Consider the following 27,600-nt stretch of genomic DNA (forward strand, 5'->3'; position numbering starts at 1 on the left):
AAAAATGGTGACAGCTCTAGAATAAGACAGAAATTATAGGCTTGCTACACCCATTTGAAAGCCATCTCCCTTTCCTCTTAACTCAAGCATCTGTCTGTAGGGAGGAACTGATTACCCTCTAAGTGACTTGTCAACTGCAAAGAAAAGGTTTATCAGATTAGCATTAGCACCGCTGACATTGTGACTTAAAATCATCGTAATGGTATGAAGTAGTGTGAAATATACTAGTGTGATTTTTCTTACTTGTGTATCACAGTTAGTGAGAAGGCTAATTTCACATCTACCTCTGCAGGTCTACTACAGAAGGTGAAACTGTGAGCAGAGAAGTTGTTACAGGAGCTGGACTTTTGAATGGGCAAGAGCACCAACTCTTATATACCATCAATAATGCACTCATAGCTATATAGAACAGGTCAAATGCAAATAATAATTTCTCCTCCTCCTTTGCATCACACCTATTTCCAGAGCAAGAGATCTTAAGCTTGCATTAGAAAGCATGTCCAGGCAATGGCAAGGTAGAGAGTCCTGAATGTGAACTGTAGTATTTTATTGAATGGAGAGTTAGTTATGACATATAAAGTAGAAATGAAGGCAGGGCTAAATCACTTTTGATGCAGACTGGAAACATGACATCCTAACAGTATCCCTGTGTATTAAAACCCGTATTTTACCCAGAATCTCTTTCTTAGCCAAGTACTGAGATCTCCCAGACAGTAGACAGATGAGAATACATCCATACAGAGCTGATGAAAGAGTATTTCCATACATATTTCAAATGGCAAAATCTCAGTTTGAGCATTTGTCAATATACAGTCTTTTTACATGTTAATAAATACTACCATTCCATCAGTGACAGAAATAGAAGATACAGAATAGCTTTTTAAGGTAAAATAGGTATTTCAAGGCTAACTCTATCTCCTCACCCACGCTGCTGTTCTTATGCATGCTTTGTAATTTACTTTATTCATCTGAAAATTCTGTAGTTTGTGGAAAGCCTTGCCCACTTAGCTGGTCTGTAGCAGACCACACTACAACACTGTCTGTTCCCTTCAGTTTCAGTTTTGATCCAAGAACTCAACAGACCAGAGGTCTCCATGGGGAGAGAGTTTCAAGGGGAACTTTAGCTAGGACCATGGCCTACAAAGGGGAATGCACAAGACAATCCACTGAGGTGCAGGAAGAAAATTTATTTTTGGTACTGTTAATAAACAAAAGAAGAAAAATTTAGAATAGTGTTTATTTAATCTTTTAATTTCCATCTTTGTGTATGTTTTATAGGGTATGTAATATTTGTATAGTTGTACATAATTTATAAATGAATAAGAATACCTGGTACATGCTCTATTATTTTTTTTTTACTGATGGCTACATGATCCAAAAAATTTGAGATCACTAAACCAAGAGAGTCTCTCCCTCCAACATTTCCATAGTACATGCTGTATTTTGGTGTTAATTCTATAAAGAAATGTCTAATTAATCCTGTACTTAGTTTGAGAAAGTTGTGTGTAATCAACAAGAATATAGATCTTTTAGACTAGTTTCTACTTTAGGTAAGTATCTTAACATTATTACAATCTTGCATTAAACAGAAAGCCCTTCAAACTCGATCCAGAAGAGGAATATTTTAGATAATTTCTTTCCATGAAAAATCAGAACCATCTGGCAAACATGCTTGCACACTGACCTTAACATAAAATGCATTAAACAGAAGATCAACATGTCTGTACCTTAAGGCATGCAAGTATATAGGATTTGCAAATGAATTAGATTTACTACTGAAATTAGAATTCCAGGAAGTGCTGTTTTCTGATTACAAGTAATGTTACACACTCTGTAGAAATCGTTGTTGTTATGAAATCTTTTGTCACAGCCCAGATTTTGTGCAAATATAATAACAAATGACTGTCGTAATAATAATTATAACTTGCAAGACTTTGATTTAAAGTAGTTTCTGTAGTTGCGCATTTGGTGAACTGACTACTAAAACCAAGAGAATTTGGCTGTGGACTGTATAACAGATTCTGAAATGTTTCTGAAAAAATGGATTAAAGGATTAGAAAAAATCATGCATATGAAAGCACAAAATAAGAACTGTAATCAGAAGAACAACAGTATTCCACTGCATAGCAGACTAGATTATATATATGTTATAAGCAAGAAACGAAAACATCTTGTGATGCTTCAGGTGTCATTGAGCAAGCATTTCCATATCAAGCATTTTACAGGAGCTTGCATGCTCTTTAAAGTGATTTTAGTGTTTAAGCTCATAACTGTTATATTTTCGAAGTCATATAGTCAGTAGTAGTACCAAAGTTAAGTTCTACATTAACTACCGTTTTCATTCAAGGTTTTCTTCAAAAGTTGCCATAATATCACTCTGCAAATTCATATCAATTGTACAAGCCATCTGCAAGAAAGCAAATCAGTGTATTTCTCAGAGCAGTCAGGCAGTAATGAGTACTATGCAGGACAAATATTAAGATTTAATGAAAACCTACAAAACTTCTTCCCAAAGAAACGTATGCTTCCTCTGTTTTTACAAATTTACGTATGCATATTGTTTAAGTCCTTTCTGAAAAGTGCTGAGCAAGATGAAATCTTCAGGAGACCTTATCTGGGTCTATTATGATCTTAGTCAAAACTGCGTAATACCGTACATTGAACTGGTTTAGAAACATTTAACCTAAAACATAATAGCAATTGAAGAGCACTCGTTATCTATACCAATAAGATCAGTAAGTTAGTTTTTAAAAGGCTCCATGTTGGTATTTCAGAGCAGTACAGTATGACTAGTACTTTTATTGACATGTTGTATGTTAGCATGTTGCAGAGAGAAAGCAGCTTGCAAAGACTTGAGGTTTGACTTTTTAAAGGGGAATCTCTGCATACTTAATAATTTGATTTTGTTATGCAATTATTGTAACATTATATGAGTAATACGAGCACTTCTTTTGTTATGCCACTTAAAGTTTTATTTAATCATCCTGTTTTATTTTCTGGTCTAACTTCAGATTGCAGAGTTCTCTTGTTCTTAATTGTTCAGGTTCTTACTTCAAAGGACCTGAATTTCCTTTCTCGGCTGTGTACTAGAATTAAAATCAACCAAAAAGAGTCAGCAACTTACTGCCTCTCTCCTTCTGCGTTCTTGTTCCATTTTTCTGGCCAAGTTACGGTCCTGAACAAGAGGGTGTTGCTGAGCTTCTGGCAATTGTTTGCTCATATCCTTCTCTTTTGGGGGCTTAAAGTCTTTCATTGCCATGGCATCCAATCCTGTGCCTTTATGGACCCTTTAGAGAATAGAGGAGGAATAAGTATAGGCTTGAAATCTTTTTTTTTTTTTTTTCTTTTGTAACAAGGCTGTGCAACTCAACAGAATTCTGCAAATAAATCAGAACTTAGCACATAGTATGTGGTTCCATTTGATGAGTTACAATCATTTCTCTTTGCAAGAAGTACAGTGCACACAGTTTTTTTGTGGTAGGAAGATAAGGCTGCTTGTGTTCTATTTCCAATCTATATGCACACAGGATTTGTATGCATGCTATGCAGAACTTTTACTGAAGTCGCATTCTTTCATACATGATTAACTTTCTGTTAGTTTGGACATTTTGCTTCCAAATTCATCCTTTTAAACTAGTTGAGTTCTGTTTCACTAACTTCAGACAAAGATCTCTGATGTCACTCAACAGATACCTCTCTTGCATTAAAAATGATGCAGAAGTTAACCAGACAAAACTTTTCATACACCAGAAAATATGAATCACTGAAAACTTACAAAGAGGTATTTATAGAAGATATAAAAGAGTGCAGAGAGGGACTGTCAGATTATTTAAGCAACTAACTGAAACTGATGCTTATACTGCATGCCAGTGGAGATGTGAAGCACTGCTGAATGAGATGCTTTTGCAGCTGTTAGGTGTAGGCTGCACCATTATCTATACCAAGTTCTGCTAAAGCAGTAGTGCTTAAACAAGGTTCCTGTGGGAGAGGAAGGACTTCAAGTAAGATCTAGCATTACTTGCCTGTATGGCAGGATTCCAGATTGACCATTCTGAATGTGAGTTTTACTATCTGAAGTAGTTCACACTGGCACTACTTTAGCTACATTAACACCAACTTCTTGAAGACTAGACTATCCTACTTGTCCCTTTGGGTATCAATAAGATAGGGATTTTTTTACTATAGATGTAGAAAAGTAATGTATTGAGTGCAGGTATGAATTCTGGTCATGGCCAGAGGAACTGAGTGCTCCAACAAAAAAGACACCTATTGCATTGCCTAAGCAGTCCAAAGCTAATTCTTCTTGAATTAAGCACACAAAATTATCCAGATGATAGACCGTGCACATAGATTGAACGCATATAAGCAAAAAAATAGATCAGTGTTTTAACATATGTTGTTACAAACCTCTCTTTTTCCTGCGCTTGCCCAGCTGCCTTCTGTAAGGCTACTTTCCTGAAATGCTTGAAGCTCTCAGCAGATGACTTTATTGGAGCTGGAAGCATCATCATTTTGCACAAGCTTACCCAGGAGTCTATGTTCTTAACTCCCGTGGCCTAAAATTATTTAAAAGAAAAAAGGGGGGGAAGGAAGGGAAACATGGAAGTAGTAATAATACAGCTACTAAAGTAGTTTTTTTTTCCCTTCAATTATCCATTTTCTACTTAGTTCCTACATTAGCACAACGCTGTTTTCAGGGAACTTAGTGTAGACAACCTACAACAAAAAATTCCTTACTTTTCTAAGAATATTTGAGCAAATAATGCAATCTAAGCAGACTTAAATACATTTTCTCATCAATGTTGAAATTCTCTAGCAAAGCAGTTTAATAACCAGTAGCATTTGCAGCTCTTCTTATGCAGTTCCTTCTGTTCACTTCTCCAATTTTAATTTCAGAAAACATGAATTCACAAGACAGCACCTACCCTTTCTGGAAAACTCTGGGATTTTGTCTCTAGAGTCTTTGCATCATTAGGTGTATTAGAATGACCTGATGGAAGAATAAAAATAGGTTTTTTATTCATGTTGACTTTGTGGATTTTGTTACCTCAAATTGAAATAATTTGTTTAGTCAATATAGAAAATGACTGAATTCACACTACTGAATTTTAAAAATTAAATTATGTGGTTCAAAATGACAAAAACACTCCCAAATACTGGTAACATTTCCTAATATTCAAGCTGAACGGAACCACTTTTCTACAGGTTGGTGCAGTTCAATTCAACTACAGGCATTCTGTTTTTCCCCTCAAGTTTTCTACAGAAGAAGTTAATAACAAAAAGGCTTTTCTTTAACAATAAGAATGGCTGGAGCACATATCACTGCAGGAACAGTCAAACACCAATGTTACAGAAGGGGTCAGACGGCTATTCTCAAAATTAAATGCTGAAGCTCACACATATTCAGAGGCAGTTTAATCACAAGATAATTCCTGTATTCCACCCCTCTTTTCCCTCAAAGTTATCTGCACATGCAGAATTGAACAAGGAAGGGAAGAAGAGATAGTAGGACAAATCAAATGAAAAACCAGAGTCAAAAGTTAAGAAAACTAAAGACTAAGCAGTAGACAATAGTTTTGGCTATGCTTGCATCCCCCTGCTAACCCTGTGAGCACTAAGCAGTAAGCTTCATTCATTCCTGCTTGTTTTCCCAACCCTTTAATGTCTAATAGAAACTGTCACAATCCTGGCATTATATGTGGTACACAGGACAGGAATTTAAATTCCAGAAGGGCAAAAGGATATTATAAGTGAAGACTATTTGATTCACCTATGATACATCTTTGAATTCTTTTCTATTATTTTTTAAAATATAGTAGAAGAACTATCCTTTGTCCAGAGTTAAAGAACTAATCTGTGGTAAGACTGCACCTTTTATTTCAATTAGGTTTCTCAAATGCTTGTTTCCACTCTGTTCAATCATATGCAAGCAATGGTGAAGACGGAACAAAACCCAAGTAATTGTGTCTAGTAACACTCAGGTTTAATGAGGGCACTCCATACCTAGCCCAGCAGTCTTGAGTTTGCAATATGCACGAAGCCTGACACATTCCACTTGGAATGTGGCTTTCTGGAGACCTGCCTACTTGTAATCTCATGGAACAAACTTGCAGTTATTTGACATCACTTTACTATCAGATCCTCATCACAAAACTGGAGAGTTACTCAAAAAGCATGAAGTGCTTTTAGGGAATGAGCTCCCTTGGAAGATCAGCAGAAAGCACTAGAGGGCAAGCAGAATTCTGTGCAGACTTGAGGTTCAATCAACACTCTCAAGCTTCCTGGAATACTGAGTTATCATTAGTTAACTTTCTGAAGTCACTACTAAGTCATTTTGCTCTCTGTATTTTAGCGCAGAACAAGAATGGACCTGTAACATTTTTTTTTTCCTTAACAAAAAACACACACACACACAAACAAACAAACAAAAACAAACCATAGCAAATAAAAACAAGTATTTTGTCAACTGATTCATGCACAAGTGTTCAACATTTTATTTCTTCAAGGCAGATTTGTAGACATTTAACTTTCTAGCCTTTAAAACAATTAGTTCTGATTATGGCAGTACATACTGTGCTCTTGGCTAATAGATATTAAATCAGCAGTTCTCTCACTGGCCTTGCTTTGAATTTCATCTAGATTAACTAACATTTTTTCATCTTTAGTCCCATCAGCATTGTTAACAGGGGAAGTTGTATTGGGTACCTAAAAGAGAAATAGAGAACTTAGACTTCAAAACATACTCTGAAATGCTTAACATGTTAATTCTTGCTATATGATAGTAATAATAAAATTTTGGAAGCTTAGAGCAGTAAGTTGGTGTAAAACTAAAAACTAGAGAACTAGATTCTATTCATATAACGGTAGGCAAAACAAGTTCTTAACACAGTATCTAGACTACAAACTGAAAATTGAAGTGATGAACTAGTTAGAATGAGGAATTGGTATAAACTCTTTAACCCTTAACATGGTACAATGTAATAGAAGGTGGGCATTTTGTGAAGCCAGTTGCCCCACACCCCAGTTTATGGATAGAGAACTGTATGGATAGATTACTGTAATTCAGAATTATCTTTTCTCTGTGCAAGATCATGTAGTTGCCATTGAACACTGGAAGTTAGTGCACAAAACCAAGTCTTGTAAAGCCTACTGCTTGCTGCTACCTTAGATGTTAGATGTGAAAGGGAAAGGGTAAATTGTTGTGGCCTTTCTTGTAACGCATTCCTGCGCTCCTAGCTCCAAGAAAATAGTTTCCACTCATTGCAGAAAGTAAAGCTATTAAAACCTGGCTAAAGCAATGCTGCTAGCTGTGTTCAAAGCCAGGTTGAGAAAGACAGTTCAATATCCAAAGATAGAAAAGATCATGCTGCTGCAATGACATCAATAGCTTCTTTATGGGAGTCCAACACATGCAGAGGCCCTCCTAAGCAGCATACTCTCCAAGAACACGGACATAGTGTTTAAGTATTTCACAGAAAGAAAAAACTTCTAGATTCTTGTTAAGCTTCTAGAGCTTGATATCTCTTGAGAACAAGAACATACGGTATAAATTGTTCATCTCTTCTGCACAACTGTAGGCTTATAGGGTGAGCTTTTGACGTATGTGACTACAAGGACTACCTGAATTTAAATTTCGGCAGTGGAAAAGAGAATAAGTGAGTCTTATAGTGCATTATAAGGTTGATGCACTTCAGTCAATGCCAAACTCTTCCTTTTTATATTGTGGCCAATTAATTCACATTCCTATTGAAGGATAAGAATCACATATTTAGTGGGCTTTTGGGTAAATGTTTTATTATTGATCTTGAGTGGCTTTCTTTGAATCAAACTCAAGACTGGAGTTGTTACATCAATTTAAAGAAATAGATATGCCTTAAAATAGTTATTTGAAATGAATGTATTGGAGAGATGTATTCACCTCTGGAACAGCCTGTGTACACTGGGTATCAAAAGGCTGATCTGTCCTTGGAGCAGTCTGAGGCATTTGCTTGGCTGAAGTATCATGCAAAGCACATACACCTGCAAGCATACCTGAGAAAGAAAAGGTGAATAGTTTCCCAGAACCTACACACTGCAGTTCTGCATCTCACTGTTTAGAGCTGTGGATTTGCCACTATAAAGGCATGCACCTAGCTGCACTATGACATTTTTTTTTTATTAGGTTTTAATTCTTTTTTTTTTTCAGATTATCAACCAGCAGCTCAAGCTGTCTTTTACTAAACAACTGAAGAGTGAGACCTTCTGATTTAATAACTTCTTAATGATGTTTCATAGCTGATATGTTTAGATAAGTAAGATCAGTTCAGAAGGCCTGTGGTGCTAGGTCAGCTAATAGGTACTTCATATGTTAACTTGAACAATGATGGCAAAAAATCAAGCATTTAACTCCTGCCTTGAAGTACTTCCTGTAACTTCAGGTTCATTGAGGCATCATTTTCCATCTTGCCTCCAGTTGCTGGCTCTCTTCACTGAGGGACAGAGACATGAACCTCACTGTTTTAATAGTGTTCTATCCTGGTTTTAGTGCCAGAGTAATCAAAGTATATCCTATCTGACATACTTTTACTTATACCATGCTCCTAATTAATCCATACCATGCAAGAACCTTCGCTATTACTCATCCAATAACCTCCAAAACTTCAAGATAAGCTTACTGAGCAGTGTGAACACCAATTCTACCACCTTTCTTTCTTCAAGGTTCACTCAAATAGCCATGATTCTTGCCATAAAGTTGTTACCTGAGGGAGACTTAGCATTTTGTTCTGCTGATATAAGAGATCTACTCTGTAAAGGCTTAAGTTTCTGTAGCACAATAGGAGACAACAGCTGTGGTTCAGGTGATCCATGGTTTTGCAAGCTACTAGCAACAGACGAGGGCTGTACTTGCACAACAGCATTGTAGGACATCCTCTGTAAGCACAGTGGTGTTCTCTGCAAAGAGAAGGCACTAATTAATATGCTAAAAAAAAAAAAATCTTACTTTAAGTGTTTGATTCTCTCTCTCCCTCTGTTGACAGCATTTATCAGATGCAGTAGTCCTTTCATAGTGTGGCATTCCTGGGAGTTTAGTTGACAAATGCTGGTGGAGTAAAATGCCCTGCTTTGATCTGATAGATACAGAAGCCCACCAGATCATCACTTTGTGTTTTGCTGTCAACTATTAAGTTTCTTGATACTCAAAGAAAAAACATTGTAACTGACCAAGCAGAAACTTTGTTCCTGCATCCTCTTTTCTCAATATTTTGTTGTCACTTTGTCATTACAGAGGCTATTTGTTATTTCAGAAGCTAAGCTTTCTAGGGAAGAAAAAAAAAAAAAAAGAAGCTGTTGCATAATTCCTCCCCTCAAATCCTTGACTGTTACTCATCTGCTCCTTCTGCATCTTTTTAAGTTTGCAAAATCAATTGCCATATCAAGCTAAGCAATTCAAGTGAAACAAGTCTGTTGTAAGGAGAAGGCTTTGTTGATTTTGGATATCTTTTGCCTCTATCTGGGGTACTTTTAAGTAAAATCGTGAAAGGCAAAGATAAAACAGACTGGAATTAACACTTGCTATCTGTGTCCTAAAGGCATTAAATCTATGATACCCTGGTTATAGCAAGCATCCAGAAAACAATTGGGATAATCATTCGGTTAATTGAAGCATATAAAAGTGAGGTTATCCATGTAGAGAAAGAAATGAAGTGAGCTTTGCACAGTGGTCAATTTCATACATAAGACTAAAGTGGAAAGGATTTTCGGTGGGTGGCAGAGAAGGAAGGAAGCATTCTCTGTCCTCTCCCCACCTTCATCCAACTTCCAGTATTCATAATGGGTAAAATGTTTTTACACTCATCTTCCATAAAGAAGCAAAATATACCTTTATTAAGTAGATTTTACATTACTAAGTCAGTCCCACAGAGCAAGTAGTATTCAAGCTATGTTCATTATTTTTCTGCTTATCTTGTGCACTTCCCAATAGTGTCACATGTACCAATTAACTGCTGAGATGAAAAGTTATATCCACAACAGTCAGTTTACCTTAGGTTGTTCCAAAGAAGTTAGGCAGTTTTGCCTCATTCCATTCTGTTCTGAGCATGTTTCTGTAACTGTAAATTCGGTGAGGTGGGCAGAAAGAGAGGAATGGGAAAAAAAGAAAGTCATCTGGATATGTAGCATTATTTACACATATAAGCCATAAGATGGGTGTGTACCCAAAGAGCCAAACTTCACATGGAAAGGAATGGTCTTATCTTGCATACTTCAGTTTGATATTTTACAGAACTTCTCCCAGATTTGACACGCACAAATCCCCGCAGGATCAAGATCTTTGCTACCCTCAGTGACTCCACTATTTGCTTCTCTGCATTCAAGGGCTGAGTGTGGGATTCATCTAACTGTAGACTGTTGCCTCATATGGATGTCTACCACTCAAATGTGGGGGGGGATCTACTCTGCCCCAGAATAAGAAGTGTTCCACATAGAGAAGCGTAATCCCAGCATCATGATGCTACAGCACCACGCTACACCATGAACAAATGTGAGAAATCTTAAGCATCTCAGCAGAGTTTGGCTCTTCAGCCAGCATTGTTGGCCATTTTGTCCCTAGGCTTAGGAATGAAACCTTACCCACAAGATAAGGCTCCTCTGGTATTGCAGACCAGACAGTGAAAATAAATTCAATTTTCAATAAGTAGTTTAAAAAAAAAAAAAAAAAAAAAAAAAAAAAGAGGCAATGCAAAAACCCACAGAAGTAGGCTGTAGCCTGATAGCCAGGTCTCTGTCAGACATGCAGACTTCTTACTAGCAGATTTTAGTTTCTACAGTTCTTTGTTGTTGTTTCATTATTCATTTTTCACTCAGTTTTGAGACATCATTTAATAACAACTAGAATTGTTGTATAAATTAAGTCCTTGGTAAGCATTTGGAGTAATAGGTGCAAATTAGGAAGATAGATATTCTGCCCAGATAGAAACAAAAGGAAGCTTTCTGACCCGATTCAGAGTCACTGCTGTCTGAGGAGCTGGAAGCACTGCTAGTGCTGCTGCCCGAGTCCGAGGAGCTGCTGCTGTTGCTGCTGCTTTCACTCAGTCGGCTTGGTCTAATACTGGACTCAGCACTACTTTCAGCTGCAGAATAAAAAGGAAGACTTTGAAACATCTTGCAGTAGGTCTCCATCTACAAGCCTAGAATCTTCTTGATAAGGGCTGTTTTCCCATATGACTGCTAGTCTTCTACCATTACCCTGTCATCTTTCCAGCAGATCCAAGTCCTTTATAGAACAGAGATTTATCAGCAGTGAGCTTATGTAAATGAAATAGCCAATTAAGAGCTGCAAACACACAACTTACAAGCCTAAACTAGGTTAATTGCTATTGTAAGATACAACTCAAGCACAGTTTCCACCATAATTTTTCCTGCTCTTAAGTCTGATTGTGCTTATTAGTGCTGCCAGGCTTGCATTCTGAAGCCTTTGCTATAGTCAGTTATCCTCTTTCCTAAACTATGTGTAATCTAGAATTATCTTTTGCCACCTCCCCACTGTATGACTGTTCTACATCTGCAGGGTTGACTTAGTTTACAATATTGTTCAAACAGCTTTTCCTCCAATGAAAGCTTGGGAAACTGAAGCAACATATATACCTATTTCCTTGGACACACATTTGCTAAATGCTAGCTTCAGTTCTCCCTTGTAATGAAGCCAAACGCCAATTTAAAATATTTTCTAGCCTCCCTCCTCCATCTTCACCCAACATTATGTTAATAACTGCTTCTTGTAGCTTTTATTTCTAGGATATTTTTAAGTCATTCAACTAGCTTTCTCTATTTAGTGTTAGCTATCAGCTATAGCCTGACAGGTATGGGGCTAGTAAAGTTTGTATCATGTCTTCTATTGCAGAAGTAAAAAATGTTATTTTTACTTTTATTAAAGGATTAGATAGGAGAAATAAGGAAGAGGTTTTATACAGGACAAGTAACTGCCTGTTCCTATGGTGTCACAGCAGCAAATGCAATCTTAAAACCTAGCAAAGAGAAGCCTAAGACCTTAAGTATTCTGAGGAAAAAGTCTCCATTTACGTAACAATACACAAAAATCAAGATTTTTGTTGCAAATAAATGAAATTCACATTACATTTGAAGTCCTCTTTCTTTGGATTTAGCTGACCATTGACATCCACTAGTCTCTTCTCCAGTTCTTGTTTCCTCTCAGAAAGAAGCTGCTCTTTTGACTTCATTGTTTTTTTGGCTGTGTGTGAGATAGAAGTTAACACCGCAGCAAAACAGAAAATTGATCTGGTAAATTGATCTGTTCATTCTTTTGAAACATTATTTATTTTACATACCATGCTGCTTTCTTGGTCTCTTCCTCAAACAGGTTGCCACATATTTCTCTAATTCTCTGAGTGTTGAAGCCTTTAAAGTTTCAAAGTCTATTTCTATCTCATCAGGGCTAGAATTCCTCAGTGATGGTTCTCTTGATTGTATTATATGGACTACTTTCCCAAGCTTATCTCCAGGCAGCTTATTTATGTTCAAACTCAACTGCCTTTTCTCATCATAAGTCATAGGCTTGGCACCATCATCATCTTCTGACTTATGTGCCAACAAGACCTGCTGGATGGTTTTCTTTGATTGACTGCAAAAAGAAATTTACTGCAGTAACTGTAGTTTAAAATAATTTTACACCCACACAAGTCCCCCACACTTACATGTTTGAAGACTGCTTTTTCTTAGACTTCTTGAGTTTTAGATCTTTCTTCTTTTGAATCAGGCTTGCTTTAGCTTTTTCCTTGTTCTTCCCCTTTTCTCTTTTAGCCTTCTCTTTTTTCTTTTTCAATCTAGGTAAGGATGCTCTGGTCAAAGCCCGCAACTGCTGGTGAACAGCTTTAAGCTATCAAAAGAAAAATAAAAAGCCGAGAGTCTTAAGTAATGTAATAGGAATGGTGAACTGGTTCTATATATAAAAATCAGATCTCTGGCATTAGAATGGATATTAATGTTTGCTTTCCACACAAGACTTGTTTTTCAAACATCTTAGTCTATTAAAAAAAAATAAAAATAGTCACAGACAAGAGGTTTAGAAAATAAAGCCACTTATTTTTATGGAGGCTTGTCTAAGAGTATGCATCTTCCAACAAACTGTAAAAACTAAATAGCAAAACAAAAAATTCACTGTGGTACTGTCTAGCAGCTTCTCTTCAATTTCAGGCATTTGGGAAGCATGTAAATGCTTTATGTGATAGCCTAGCTAGCATTGAGCTAGCTAGGTGGGGCTTGGGCATCTTCAATCTGCAAACCCAGGGTACTTTATTCCCAGCTAGCTGTTTTGTGTCACATGTTGACATAGCTTCATAGAAAGTTTATTTAAACGTCTTATAGATTAGAAAGAGGAATTAGACTGAGAATATAGTTTTCAGCCACAGAATCACAGAATTGTAGGGGTTGGAAGGGACCTCCAGAGATCATCGAGTCCAACCCCCCTGCCAAAGCAGGATCCCTACACTAGGTCGCAAAAGTAGGCATATTTAACTATGGTGAAGGCTGTCTTGTAGAATTAGTTATCTTCAGGCCAATATTCATGAACTCATGTTTTATGTCCTACTCTGGCAAAAAAAGAACACTAAGTTGTTCCTTATTTGACTAGCAGAACCAAAGCTTACTCCCTCCCTGTATTATAGAACCATTGCACTGTTAGACAGTAAGACACAGCCATGCTATTCATGCTGCTGGCAATAGTTAAAAAACTATTTTATTTTATACTAAGCTTTCTAACATAGAATTTATGGCTTGCTTTTATGTGTCTCAAAAGCATATTCCTGACTATTTAAAGGAGCTAGCATACCTTGACAGACTGAGCATAAGAGAGCTTTTTAGCTTTATAAAATGAAGCAAATGCCATTTAGAAGCACATGACTCTGTGTGTGGAGTACCTGGATGCTGTCATCCATGGTATCATGGCAACAGTCTTATTTTTGTTCAAAAGACATGTCTTATGTAAAAAAATGCTAGGCGAGAGCACTAGATGATATTTCAATAAAAACAGTTTGTATTTGCTGAGGCACTTGCAGATTGTTAATGTTTGAAAGTATTTCCAAACAGAATCAAGTTTAATTTTTCAAAATCCAACTGACTATAGAGTCCTGTAAACACTGATTCTTGATGCTAAGCCTTAGAATAGACAATTGCAAGGGCACTATCTGAGATATTACAGTCACGATACTGACTCCAAGTAGTTACCTGCTCCTGAAGTTTTGCAAGGTACACTGTTCTCTCCTTTTCAAAGTCTTCAGATGATTTTTCTTCTGAAGAGGCATCACTGCTGCTGTCACTGGAATAAGCTTTTGTAATTTCTCTTGTGTGCTGTGGCAGAAGAACACTTGTAGCTGGTTCATCAGGAATTTTGGCAAAGTGAGTCTCAAAAACATCCTAAAGGATTTTGTTTAGGAACAGCAAATAAACATCTCAGATTTCCCAAAGCATTGTGAAGCTGCTGTTTGTTTTCTAGAACTACACATTGTAGGAGCTGATCACAGCAGATGGTACATCAGGGCCTAAATGACCAAGAAAATCCTCAAGTCTTTTTCTATTTCAAATCTGACTTCAGTAATAACTCACCTGAAGTTTTTTTGCCATGGCAACCACTTCATGGTCTGGAGAATTATGTTTGTAGCAATTCATGAACATTAATCTAACATCTGTGGCAAATTCTTGTATATCTCTATATTCAAAATTATCCATTTTTTTCTAGGGGGAAAGAAAGTGAATGCAAGTTTAGGTGTTAACTTTAAAAGTGCCTCCATAGCCTTGGTATAGATTGACTAACGAACTCAGTCCCAACTCAGTCCCAGACTGATCTGCCAAATATTTGTAGGCTAATGACCACCAGTATTCACCTAGAGGAAGGTTCGTTTTCACAGAAAAGGTGAAAGGTGTCACAAATATCCAGTGCTTGAGGATTCTGGGCACTACAGCAATTTGAAGGGATTTGGACAGAAGCAGAAGTAGACAATATAAAACTTTTTGTTTTATATAGCACTAGCAACAGCATCACACAGACTGAAAGAGACTTAATATGCTTTATTAGCAGCCTGATTCTCAGCACTACTGCTATTAGCTTGTTCAAGGTGCATTAGCCAGTATGTACACAGTCACCATGAGGCTCTGAAGAACTCCAGTAAATAGTTGCTTCTTAGTTAGCAGAGCAGCTGTTCTCTCAAACTATTTCTTCCAAATGAAAAGCAGCTTTCATGACTCTTTTTCAGCTAATGCTATTAAAATCCAACATGATTACACAAGTTATTTAAGCAAAGAAGTTGTCCAATCCCCTCTAAAACATACTTACTTTAATGGTTCCCAAATCTGCAGGATATTTGGTGATCCCTTTTTTCTCACCAAGCGAGAAGGATACAACATCTGCAGATTTTAAGAAAGGCCATGCATATGCTGAATGTTTCTTTGAGAACATTTCTTTAAGGATTTCATTACAATATTTTAGTTGTTTTGACAACTGAATCTTTTTAAGAACTCCGGGTGATTGCTGAGAATCTGGTAAGCCCTTCTTCAGAATCTTCTTTGGTATCATACATTCATTTTCACCTTTGCATGTTTTAACAGTTTTTCTTTCATTGCATGTTGCAGAAGATTCACTGCTTGTTGTGAGTATTGAAGTAGTAGGAGTTGTAGTGTCGGCCTTCCTTTTCACACCTTTTTTTGTCTAGAAAAATGAAATTTTAAGTTTAAAAGATGTACATCCAGAACAGTGGGAGGTCAACTTTGAAACTATACAACAAAAAAAAGAGTGTCAAAAACTCTACAAGTATCAAAACGAAAAGAACATAGTATTTCCACAAGTTTAGACTGAGAATCTGCAAGACATTACAAGCCAACATCAAGCTTACTCTTAAAGTAAAGAATGGGAAGCTTACTCTTAAAGGAAAGAATGGGAAGTAGGTTGTGGGTAGCTATTAGCCAATTGAGAAGACTCAAAGAAACCAGTAGGTTATGAAATACTCATGTGACTACTATGGAAAGCAAAAAAAGTTACTGCAGTTTATGTTAAACTGGCAGAATGATTTATGTTTATATTTTTTTTAAACGCCAAGTATTTGGTCTAGAGGAGATGAACATGCTTTGCCCATTCGTGTTCAGATCTCTAGTAAAGTGTAAATATACACTGTAAGAGAACCTAGTACACGTGCCTTGTTGGGAACGGATAAAGAAAGCTAAGCCAATACAAGCCTGTTCACTTGATCAGAAGTGTCAGGCATCCACATACAATTCCTATAGCAGTTAACAAATGCTTTTATGAGCTACAAACACCTTTCCCAGCTAGTTAGTGTTTCAACTAATATGCTATTTTGGGAACTCAAGCACTTTAATTGAAAACGTGAGAAGTTTTTGAATAGATTTTTGAAAAAGCGTATTTCAATACTAAAACCTTTATCTGGATCACAAGGAAAGAATTCCTACATCTAGGTGAAACTTGCAAAAGTATGGAAATACACTTCAAGAATGAGCTTCTTAGTTTACTTCGAGGAAAAAGTCTTCATATTTATAAAAAATGAAAATCTACCAAGCAGTCATCCCAATTTCTGCATGCTTTCTAGAAATAGTAGTAGCCCAGTTAACTAATAGAGACCTAGGATATCTATTAGATCTCTTATTATCCTCTGTCACAATAGAAGTTTTGAAGAGATCCTGCAATAAACATGACTTTTATGGTCTTGCTGTTCATGCCTGGAACAGTAATTTCAATACCTTTCATTCCAAAAGTTATTTGAGGTAACTTACTTTTGTGATAGGGATGGCAGCTGGCATTAAAGCAGTCAGCTGAGCTGCAGACAAAGGAGGTAGTGTAGCCTTCTGTAGGTCTTGAATTATCGCTGTAGGCTGCTCACCACTTTCAGCTTGTTTCTGCCTTGTTCTCTGTTTAGATGAAGTCCCACTGTTTGGCTGCTGAGGTTCTGGTTATTTTTAAAAAGTTTTAAGTTATGTCTTAAATGGTGCAGTTGGTCATTGGACAGTTTTAAATAATACATCTTCCACACACAAACGATATAAGTAACAAATACAAATAAAAGCTTTAATATATAGAACAATGTTTATTATCCTCTACTCAACTCCTTTAGTATCTCAACTAGTATCGAGTTATGGATAGTTGGCATCAAGGAAACTGTGGATTAACCTCAGAGAGATGATTTAATAAACAACATGCTAAGCCCCCTATATTGTAAGAAAAGAGAAGTGCTTGCAGAGAAAATACTAAGTCATTCTGCATGCACATGAAATTATAGTCCTTAAAACCGTTCAAAACTCATACAAGTTGCACATTTGTGTACAGGATGTAGGTGGTCTTAAGCAGCTTCAGTATGAGCAAGACTGAATGATGAGTGCATAATTGTAATAATTTAAGAACCTGCTCAGTTTCTAATGCATTTCTCAAACTTTCTGGGAACTGCTTGTACCTGTTCAAACACATTCTTCCTGTTAAGGCATAACATCTTTTCATTAGAGCTATCACAGACCCAGCAACTGACATCAGTTCCAGACCCACTTGGGAGACTATTTTGAAGACCTCCAAATTCATCCACTGGGATGCATGTACAATTCAAGATACTAAATAGTCCACCTCTGCTAATGAATATATTTGTCGGGCGATGTTGAAAGAAGCATTTTGTTGAAGTGAAACATTTTTCAAGGTAATGAAGCAGGTTACAAGAGTGCTTAAGACAACACAGGAGGTCAAAGATGAGTAATGAGTTGAAGCTAATCTCCTGGACCATTTTAATTAGGCTTCCCAATGTAATTTGTAGTACCTACTATGTAATTTCCTCATTAGTTTGGGATGTCTTGACTGAATCATCTTTCTTGTGGACAAGAGCACTGTTTCACATATAAAACTATGCTATTGCACTACTGATGATGCTGTCAGTTCTCATATTCTGGTGAGTTTTTTTTCCTTGTCTTAAATACATTTCATTAGTAGAAAGTTCCTTTACAACATTACAGCTGTACTGAATCTGCCAAAGTTTTGCAGTAGTGTTACTGGTCCAGTATATTCTGGAAAAGATGGAGAGCATCCTGACCAGTCCTGGGCTGAGTTGTGACAAGTTACAGAGGACTCTGTTCCCAGCTTTTATTTAATGTTAACAATTCAGCACAAAGTCATTACCTTCTGACAGCTTTTCTTTTCTTTTTCCTTTGTCGGGAATCAGTATTTCTTCTGGTGGCATTTGTGCTATTTTCTGCATGAACACTTTTTCTAGTTCTTGGGCCATAAACACAATGTCATCACCTGGCTGCAAAATATAGTTAATAGCATTCAGAGTGCAGGAGAAGTTGCAGTAATAAAGTGCTACTATTTCAACTAACCATAGTTTATATTGAATAGATAGTAACAAGTCACCTGTATCAGAGCCAATTTAGTCATTCCTATTCCCTATCTAATAGCCCCTTTCCCCCACCCTGCCCTGTCCTATTGGCTCGTACAATCACACGCTTCCCATAGCAAAGGGAAAAGGGAGCAGGGCTGCAATTCCTTTATTCATTCCTATGGTCTGAAGAAAGTTCAAAGGTACTTAAGTACAGCCAAAGCTCAAGGAGATACTCACACTTCAGCTTAAGTTAGTTTGTCTTAAGCTTAATGGAGGAGAGAAGCATGCTTCAGAGTAACTAACCTTGGACTTGTCTGGCTGTTACACTGTGCTGTAAACTGTGCAAAATAAACCTTGAAGTTTTGCCAGCAGAACCCTCATGTTATGACAACTATGCATTCAGATGTTAGCAGCAAGTTAAGCCTCACCTCTGTCTTCAGTTAAATCTAGCAGCAAAGCCCTCTCCCATTTCAAACAGAACTAGCTTTGAGAAATGTTGAAGTCATTGACAAGTTCTATAGGTAGTTAGAAGTATCCACTAGTTTAGACTTGCTGGCATTCATTACAATTGATTACTAGTAAGAGGTGTTTGTTTCACTTACCTTGTTATATATGTAGCAGTTCAGAAACATAGTTTTGAAGTCATCAATGCATTCTGCAGCTTTTGTGTAGTAATTATGTTCCAGACGCTTTTTAATTGTGCTCAGGTCCATAGGTTTCTTTATAATACTGTAGTAATCCTGTGTTTTTTAAAGAATCACAACAAATCTCTTGAATATTAGGACATGATGATTCTGACACAATTTCAAAAATTAGATTGCAAGAGAAAAAACTGCATTATGTTTCATGGCACATTATATACAATTAGTCTCGGACATGAGAGAACTAAAAATACTTAAGTTGGAAAATAAAGAATTGAAAAAACCAGACCATGGTGTTAACACCTTTCTATTCATTTGCCAAAAGCAATACCTTCCATATAATTTGAAATACTTGGAATGCTGTGTCAATTATTGATGTTTTCATTTGACTGAGAAAGCTGGGGTGATCCAGAATTGGAGTATAAAGATATCTAAATTAAGACTACTTGTCACAAGACCTTGTGTTCAGTCCAGGAATGTGTTAATGACTTTGTACATGGCAGAAATCACAGTGAAATACATCATATTTGATCCAAATTTCCCTATTTATTTTAGGATTAGATCTGATTTTTCATCACAAAGTATTTAGAAAGAGATTAGTAACTTCCCATTTTAAAAAATAGTCAAAAGGAAAAGAAAAAACATTATACCCAGTATTAAAAACACAGTTCAATTAGTGGGGAATTAGAAGAAAGACAACAGAGAATACCAATATCAAGAAGCTTTATAAGGCCCATGTAAGCGTTCTTATTCCTTAAAGAAATATTGATTTGCAACAGTCTCAGAAAGGAAAGTGAACAAAGATGCAACACTTAGTATTAATCAGCAAGAGAAAGCGTAGTTTTCTTGTCCTTGGAAATGATTAAAACAGTTCTCATGCTAAAGTAGATTTCTAATATTAATTCACAAATACTGCAATACTTTGTGGAATAATACTCTATTTCTGAAACAGTTCTTACAGGAAGGTTCAGTGCTGCTGCATCTACAGGTTGATGAAAAGGCCAGGAAAAGTTGTGTCGCCACATGGCTTTCATGACCACTCTCTGTAAGTACTGAAGTTGGTTTGTTTGACAGCCACTATTTTTGCTGTTTATGTATTCTGGTGGAGGAGGGTTAGTAATAAGGGAATGATGCTGGCTTGGAAGAGACATCTTCAGCAAGAACGTACATACACTTGTTCCAAGATCTTCATTACACATCTAACCTGTAGGGAGGAAAATTGCTATTCAGTAAAGACATCCAGATCCACTGCTGTTGGTGTATTCATATTCTGTTTGTGAAGTGTCAATGATATAGTTACAGGCATACAGTTATGATTTAACAGAGATGTACCTGTTTTACAGCGTCCAGTTGGATACATTGAATTACCGTGTTCAGTTCTTTAAGTTATAAATAGTTACATTTGAAAAGTATTAAAAAAGGCTTGCTGAGTTCTGCAAGATTTCTCTGGGAATAAGCTTCCTCAGGGGTTCATTGATCAAAGTCTAGGAAGATATTCTCTACATCCTCACCTCAACAGATGGAGTCTTACAGAAAAGGTTGACCTAAGAAGCAGCTTTAGTTTAGTACAGTACACAAGTCTCATCTAGCACAAAGTAACACCTATGGATTACCTTCTTCATGCATCTCTGCCAAACTCAGAGAAGTCCTGTCACCACCAATAAAATGTTTTATCTTAAAAGTATATTTTGTAACAGTGTAGGTCTACACAAGCCTGAAAAGCAACTGTTTTTTTTTCTGCCAGTGTGCGTTGGCTTTATCGTATATAATAGCATCATGAAAGATTAACTTCCCCACCCTCCATTTTAGGTTATTAAAAAAAACAGAAAAAGAAAAAAATGCAATAAGCAGCTATGATAATTGTTACCATGCTGGAATAGAATATGGAGGTGCACAAGAAGGACAGAGAGGCTGTGTTTTAGAGTGGATAACACCAGTAGCAGGCTAAGCAAAACCTAGACATGATTACATGATTTCCTGTTCCTATCTACCCTCATTGTCCATCATTGTGTTCCAGACACTAAACTAAGAGTCTCATTTCCTTCTCTGCATTAAGGTTACTTCTCATATTTTATGATTAGCTCCTTGTTTGTCCAGGCAACAGTTGCTTTTTTGTGCTTTCATTAAATCAAGTGTTACTCTACTCTCTAGCTATCTCTCTTTCTGCTAAAGAAGCAGCAAAACCAGAGAGTCTGATTTGATCATTATGTGAAGTATTTCATGAACGTTTTAGAAGAAGTCTTAAGTAGCTAAATAGCTACTGTAATCAGCACACTCCTAGGATACAGTCTTGTGTTCCCCTCTTACAATTATAGCACTCTGTGAGACATTACATGTCACATACTTCCATCTTTGCTCTTATTTCTGCATTTAAAAGCAAGCCTTTAACAGCTCTTGAAGCTGAAGATATGTTCTCATTTCTCCCCCATGTGTTCAGTCTCATCATTTACAGAATGCAGACATCTTTCAATTAACGGTATTGGTATTAAAGTAAAAGGAAACCAAAGCATCAGGGCTTTGCATACAAAATACATACAATGTCTTGGACCCAGGTGCCTGGCTTTTTTAACCTTAATTTACAGTGTAGAATCTAACTTCTATCCCAACAGAAGAGCCAAGACTGCATTGTCTAAAAGAGAGACAAGGCTTTATACTTGAATCATCTCTTCCTGTACTCACCCCTCTTCACTTTGGTCACATAACACACTGGTTAAAAGTAAAATTCGAGTTTGTATTTTAAAGCAAGAGTGTGATGAGATTGTAGCCAGCTAGGTAGTTTGATTTCAAACCTCCCTTTCACAACCCTGTGCATTCTTGAGGTGCAATGGCAGGCCCTAAAGTCAGCAATCTCTGAGAAGGCTTAGGTATCCCCTTTAAGACTAATTTGAAGGGTTTTTGCCACTATAGTACAGTTTAAGAATAAAAAGCATATAGCTCTTATGTATTATATCACTACAGAAATCAATACTTTTAGCAAGACACCCTATCTTCTAAGACCACAGTAGAAGTAAGCTAAGCTTCAAGCTACTTCTAAGTTTGTTGTTGTTGTTTTTCTAAAGAAAAGAATATTTGTTACCTCTGATAGATCTCTGAGAGAGAGCATTAGCTAACTTGCTGGAAAGGAGAAAAAAATGCTTTTCCCTTGCTTTAATTCAATATTATGTCTATTGAAGTAGAACATGTATCATCCTAGTCAGAAGCGGCAGCTCAGATAAGCATTAGCATCCTACCTACTGAGTATTAACATTCCTCAAGGCCTTTCTAACAGCTTTTTGGTTACCTAATAGTCAATTATCTCATCAAAAATTACTATAAACAAGTATTGAAGAAAACCTCTTATTTTAATATACTGTAGCCACATAGAACTAAGCACAGCCTCCTTACTCTGAGCAGCAAAATTTTCCTTCAGGAAGACAACAATCCCCATATGTCTATCAATAGAGCATCATTTTATTAATTAACAAAAACCACTGACTTACAGCTTCTATTATAATCAGCCTGTCTTATAGACTTCAGATTACTCAAAGCTGAATTGCTACCATTAGAACAGACTAGATATCATTTTTGCCTCAGTTTTAGGAAAGTCAGAACTTAGCGCCTCCCCACCAAAGGGAAGAAGGAAAAATAGAGCTTTAGAAGAAAGGACAGAAAAGTTTTTATAATCTACTCAGTCCTAGCTACACGCCTATAACCCTAGTCTGTGATCAATTCTAATTGGGAAGCTGTCCGTACAAAACAAGAGCAGCTGTTAAGGGCTAAGACACCAGTTGTTTTTTTTATACCATATCTAATCACTTACTAGTTTATCGATAAAATAAGGTGGAGGGATATAAAAATATGGATGGTTCTACTTAAGCTAGTTGTGGTTTGCAGACTAAAGCTTAAAAATAATGTGTTTTATTGGTTATTCTGAATCACGCAGGGCTATGGTATAACAGGGATGCAGAAATAGCATATCTGTTTAAGCACTCCATAGTATTCATACCTTCCTATGCTTTCCTGATTCTTTACTGACTTTTAAAAGTAAATAGATTAATTAAATGTTGCTATAGCAAACAGCGAGATGGGAAAGGTACTGGTATACATTCTAATAGTGGCAAAAGAAAAGAGAAGCTGCTGTTTCTTGAATGTACTTGTTTGTTGTCTTAGATTTTTCTCTTTAGTTTCCAATTTGCAGTTGCTTAACTTTCTTTGAATCTGTCTTTGTTCTGTGAAGAACTTCAGTCAGCTGAATTGGATAGGCTATGCCTATGAGTGTTGCAACACTGTGTTTGAAAACTATGTTAGTTTGGTTGGTAATCACTTAGGGATTTTCTTTAAAATTCAGTTTTCTGTCTGGCACGTATCTGATGTTAAAATAAGCTGAGAAGAGACTGCATTAGGATTTTTTTGTTGAATTTAAATATGATATTTTGAAAAACAAATAAAAGCAACCAAAAGACCTTGGAAAATATCATAGTATTCTTTGCTGGTTCTGCAGTCTCAGTGCTTGCTACAGACTCTGGCTCTGGCTGGCTCTGGGTCACAGTGCATTCAGCAGTTTTCCCAAAGGGAGAGAGGAGAAAAGGCCAACAAAAGAGTAGAAAGAAGAGGTTACCTTCATGCTTTTGTCCTCACCCAGTACCTGCTATTTCCAAAACAGTCATAGCACCATCTATTCAGGTGAGATATTACAGTAATGTATCTGACCAGTTCCAGACTATCAGTTTTTATAGGGCTGATGGAATGGCTGAGATGGAGTAGCATTTCAGCGGAATGTGTCATGGCAGTTTACTCTTTCTGCAGTGGGTTAGGCTGCATCTTTTTGAAGATGTGTTATTCAGCAAAGATTTTTAACCACTTCTATCTGGGAGAATGCAAGACTCCACTGACCTGGTGAGCATCATGGGGGAAATAGGTTGGTGGCTGTGGATTAGATATTGTGTATGAAATGATTCAGCTATTCAGCATATTAAATGAAGTCTCACTAATTGTTGTTAAATATCTACAAGCACAGAGAACATCTGTTGAGTGGGATCTGACCTACAGCAAAGGCTTTTGTAATTTCCATGAGTAGAAGGGAAATTTAAAATCCTTGTAAAGGTGACGAAGTACACGTTGTTGGAGATATTTAACCAGATACAATGGGGATCTATCTATTTCTTTCATTTTTAAATTAAAAAAATGGCATTTTGCTAATGGGTATTTTTTTTTCAGTTGCTATAGATCATATTAGTTGATGTTTGCAAGTTCTCTATCTTCTGATGAATTTTTCTCTTCTTCTGGTGAATTTGTCTCTTACCAATAGCCATTTATCCCTTAAGCCAGATGAACTCCTCCCAGTTATAAACCTCTATGTAAAAATTGTTTAGTAGAGATGAACAGTGCCAGTTGCATACTGGGTCATTATGTACTAACAGCTAAGGTTAAGAAATTAGAAAAAAATACCAAAAAAAAAATTTGGGCATTCATTTTGATCTAACAAGGAATTTGTTAATTTATTTGTTACTTAGTTTATTTTTAAACTGTTTCTGGAAGAGAGCTCTTGGCTCGCTGACTTTAATTTCATTTTGTTACCAGAAACCACGGCCTGTATCTGCTGTAAAGTTTAATCTGTGCCTTAGGGAGAGGTGGATTTTCATCCTCTATTCCTTAGCATTTGTAAATATAGTTACAGATCCTTATCTGTCATTCAACATCATATTCCAAATACAGGTTTTGGAGTTACAATGGTGTGTGATATCTGGTAGAACTGCTCCTTCAGAAAAACCTTTCCTGCAACTGATACATCTTTACTGAATATCACTTTGAATAAGTATGTGCTATCCTGTCTTTAGGAATAAGTTCCTTATTCTTAGATCAGGTAGCAAGAGGTAAGCAAAATGTTATATTCGTTGTATGCACAATGCAGCTTTGCTAATGAATGTGCAATTAATATGAAACTGGGGGGAAAGGTCCCTGATTGCAGGAAAGTAGGACAGGAAGAAGGTGTCAGGAAATCAGTCCTGTGGAGAGGGGATAGTGATTATAGTAGTATGAGGATTTTTAATTAAAGAGACAGTCTGATTTAGAAGCATGGAAGTTATCATGCTTTTATCCAGTCCACAGCAATGTTAAACAGCAGTTTAAAACATCAGAACCTTTGTCATAAGGAAGGTAATACATCAGGGCCAGAATTAAGTTCTTAAAAATGAAACCTTATCTTTCCAGTAGCATGAAAATTCCAAGTGGAAAAAGAAAAAAGCCATATTTTCATCATTGCCTATACTAAAAAGAATCCTCCTTTATCCCTGCCTATAAAGTGAGATGATACAGAAGTTAAGAGACCAGCACCTGCCTGTAGTCTTCCTATCTGTCATATTTTTCCTAAAATACTGGAGTTCTTCCCTGGAAGCAGTACACTGGAGGGAGCACTTAAATAGTCGTTCCTGTGGAAGATCTCTGCATTGTGCCCACCTAACTCTGTTCTGAATAGGGTTTTGTGAGATGATGTCTGAGCTACTGTAGTGTTACTTCTTAATATTAGTTTGGAAACAACCCTGGAGGTGCTGATGCACATATTAATGCATTGCAGGAATATTGTCTCTGGAACAGAACACTGAACAAGCATTTGCAGAATTGCATGGGATGTGGGGATGTGTAAGACAAGATCATTTATGAATCAAATTTCTAACTGTTACTTCCCTCCTGTCCCTCTTTCCACATTGATATATACTTTGTGGCTGTTGCTCTGAGGCTGTTCAGTCAGCATCGTAATATGCCAAATGCAAACAAAATTGAAACCTTGTGAATGAATACTTCATTATAATTGAATGGTATTTCCCTAAAGTGATCTCTTACAGCATGTTCATTTTTTTCTCCCAGTGAATATTTAAGGTATCACTTCACAGTGTGAATACTGCAACAGCACACACAACCACACAAGTATCAAATACTTCAGTAACATTGGGAAACAGCAAAGGCGATGAAAGCTCCCCACACACAGAAGATGATTATGGAAGTCAGCTCTTGATTACAGCAAGACAGAAAAACTGAAAATGATGATGAGTGTTTTAATTTGTAGGTCAAATTCAGCTCTCAGATACCACTATTAATTTGGAATAACTCTACTACCTCAAAAGAGGTAGTATAGAATAGAATAGAATATTTCAGTTGGAAGTAACGTACAGTCATCATAAAATCCAACTGCCTAAGCACTTCATGCCTAACTAAAACTTAAAGCATCTTTTTTCTATATGCCTTTTGAACACTGACAGGCTTGTGGCAAAACCACCTCTCCAGGAAGCCTGTACCTATGTTTGACCACCCCTAAAGTAAAGCAGTTTTTCCTCATGTCCAGTCTGAACATGCCCTGGTGCAGCGTTATGCCATTCCTTCGCATTCTATCAGGGAGCAGAGCCTGACCCTTCCTGCTCCATTTCCCCTGCTGAGGAAGCTGCAGAGAGCCATGAGGTCACCTCTCAGAATTCTCTTCTCATAATTAGAAAACCCAAGTGTCCTCAGTTTCTCCTCACAGGATGTGCCCTCCAACCCTTTTATCAGCTTTGTTACCATCCCCTGGACATTTTCAAGTACCTTAATATCCACTTTATATTACGGAGTCCAGAAATGCACACAACATTCAAGGTGAGGATGCACCAGAGATTATTCCCCTATGCTGTTCGTTTAACTCATTGAATCATTTTCACAGTTATGTACAAAGCTACATTAGTATGAGTTGCTATACCAGAGTACTCACGTGTTGTGGTTTAACTCTGGCAGCACCTAGATATCGCACAGCTGCTTGCTCACTCTCCCCATATGGGATGGGGGAGAGAATCAGAAAAGTAAAAGTGTGAGAACTCATGGGTTGAGGTAAAGACAGTTTACGAAACAAAGCAAAAGCTGCACACACAAGCAAAGGAAAATAAGGAATTCACTTGCTACTTCCCATCTGCAGGCAGGTGTCCCGGAAAGCAGGGCTCATCACGTGTAACAGTGTCTCAGGAAGACAAACGCCATCACTCCGAACGTCCCTCTCTTTCTTCTTTCATCTCAGCTTTTATTGCTGAGCACAGCATCATATGGTATCCCTTTGGCCAGTCTGGGGCAGCTGTCCCCTCCCAGTAACTTGTTCACCCCCAGCTCGCTGGCAGGGTAGCGTGAGAAGCTGAAAAGTCCTTGGCTTAATGTAAGCACTGCTCTACAACAACTAAAAACATTGGTGTGTTATCACCATTATTCTCATCAAAATCCAAAACATGGCATCGTATGAGCCTTTACAAAGAAAATTAACTCCATCCCAGCCAAAAACACGACACTGGGAAAGTTGTACACAGAAGGCTATACCAGGTACAGAATACTTGTTAAGAAGAATTCATCCATCCTAGAAATCAGTCTTGTTGCCATTTATTTTTTCTTTCACCATTTAGAGTGGAGTCACTTGCTACAGACATCTCACACTTCATTAACTCAGCCTTCACTGAGTGTCCAACCAAGGCGCTACTGCAGAATGATCTTGGTTTGGACTGTGTAACATGTTATGAGATGATGGAGCTGGCAAACATATATTTCTCTGAAAATTAATTTCCAAACTCTTTTATTATATCTGAGTAAATTATTTCTGACAGTCAACCAGTGAGATACTC

The 27,600-nt window shown here is 37.0% G+C and overlaps 2 protein-coding genes across 5 annotated transcripts in view; one reads left to right on the top strand and one right to left on the bottom strand.

The window, feature by feature from the left end:
• GLMN (glomulin) overlaps positions 1-20,022 on the top strand; it is a 160,994-nt gene extending 140,972 nt beyond the window's left edge. Inside the window, exon 23 of the transcript XR_016469237.1 lies at positions 19,947-20,022. The gene's annotated coding sequence lies outside the window, so the exon portion shown is untranslated. The remainder of the gene's footprint in view (positions 1-19,946) is intronic.
• Positions 1-27,085, bottom strand: BRDT (bromodomain testis associated). Of its 4 annotated transcripts, none has more exons than XM_031614744.2 (20): positions 26,893-27,084; positions 19,954-20,198; positions 18,956-19,093; positions 18,152-18,278; positions 16,771-16,943; positions 15,323-15,694; positions 14,596-14,724; positions 14,218-14,406; positions 12,690-12,871; positions 12,324-12,616; positions 12,113-12,226; positions 10,974-11,108; positions 10,021-10,088; positions 8,739-8,931; positions 7,919-8,031; positions 6,573-6,705; positions 4,926-4,990; positions 4,408-4,556; positions 3,125-3,287; positions 3-2,407 (listed from the first exon to the last, which is right to left on the bottom strand). In XM_031614744.2, exons 2-20 carry the CDS (start codon positions 20,191-20,193, stop codon positions 2,339-2,341), a joined length of 3,045 nt encoding a protein of 1,014 aa, XP_031470604.2. In that variant the 5' UTR covers positions 20,194-20,198; positions 26,893-27,084; the 3' UTR covers positions 3-2,338. The 4 variants fall into 4 exon arrangements, with proteins under 4 accessions (XP_090002479.1, XP_031470604.2, XP_090002478.1 ...); XM_090146352.1 differs by having other exon boundaries at positions 26,868-27,084; XM_031614745.2 differs by lacking the exon at positions 26,893-27,084 and adding an exon at positions 26,712-26,845.
• Positions 27,086-27,600: the final 515 nt, after the last annotated feature.

This window comes from Phasianus colchicus, chromosome 9 (assembly GCF_987193195.1).
Source record: "Phasianus colchicus chromosome 9, bPhaCol1.hap1.1, whole genome shotgun sequence".
Classification (NCBI taxonomy): Eukaryota; Metazoa; Chordata; class Aves; order Galliformes; family Phasianidae; genus Phasianus; species Phasianus colchicus.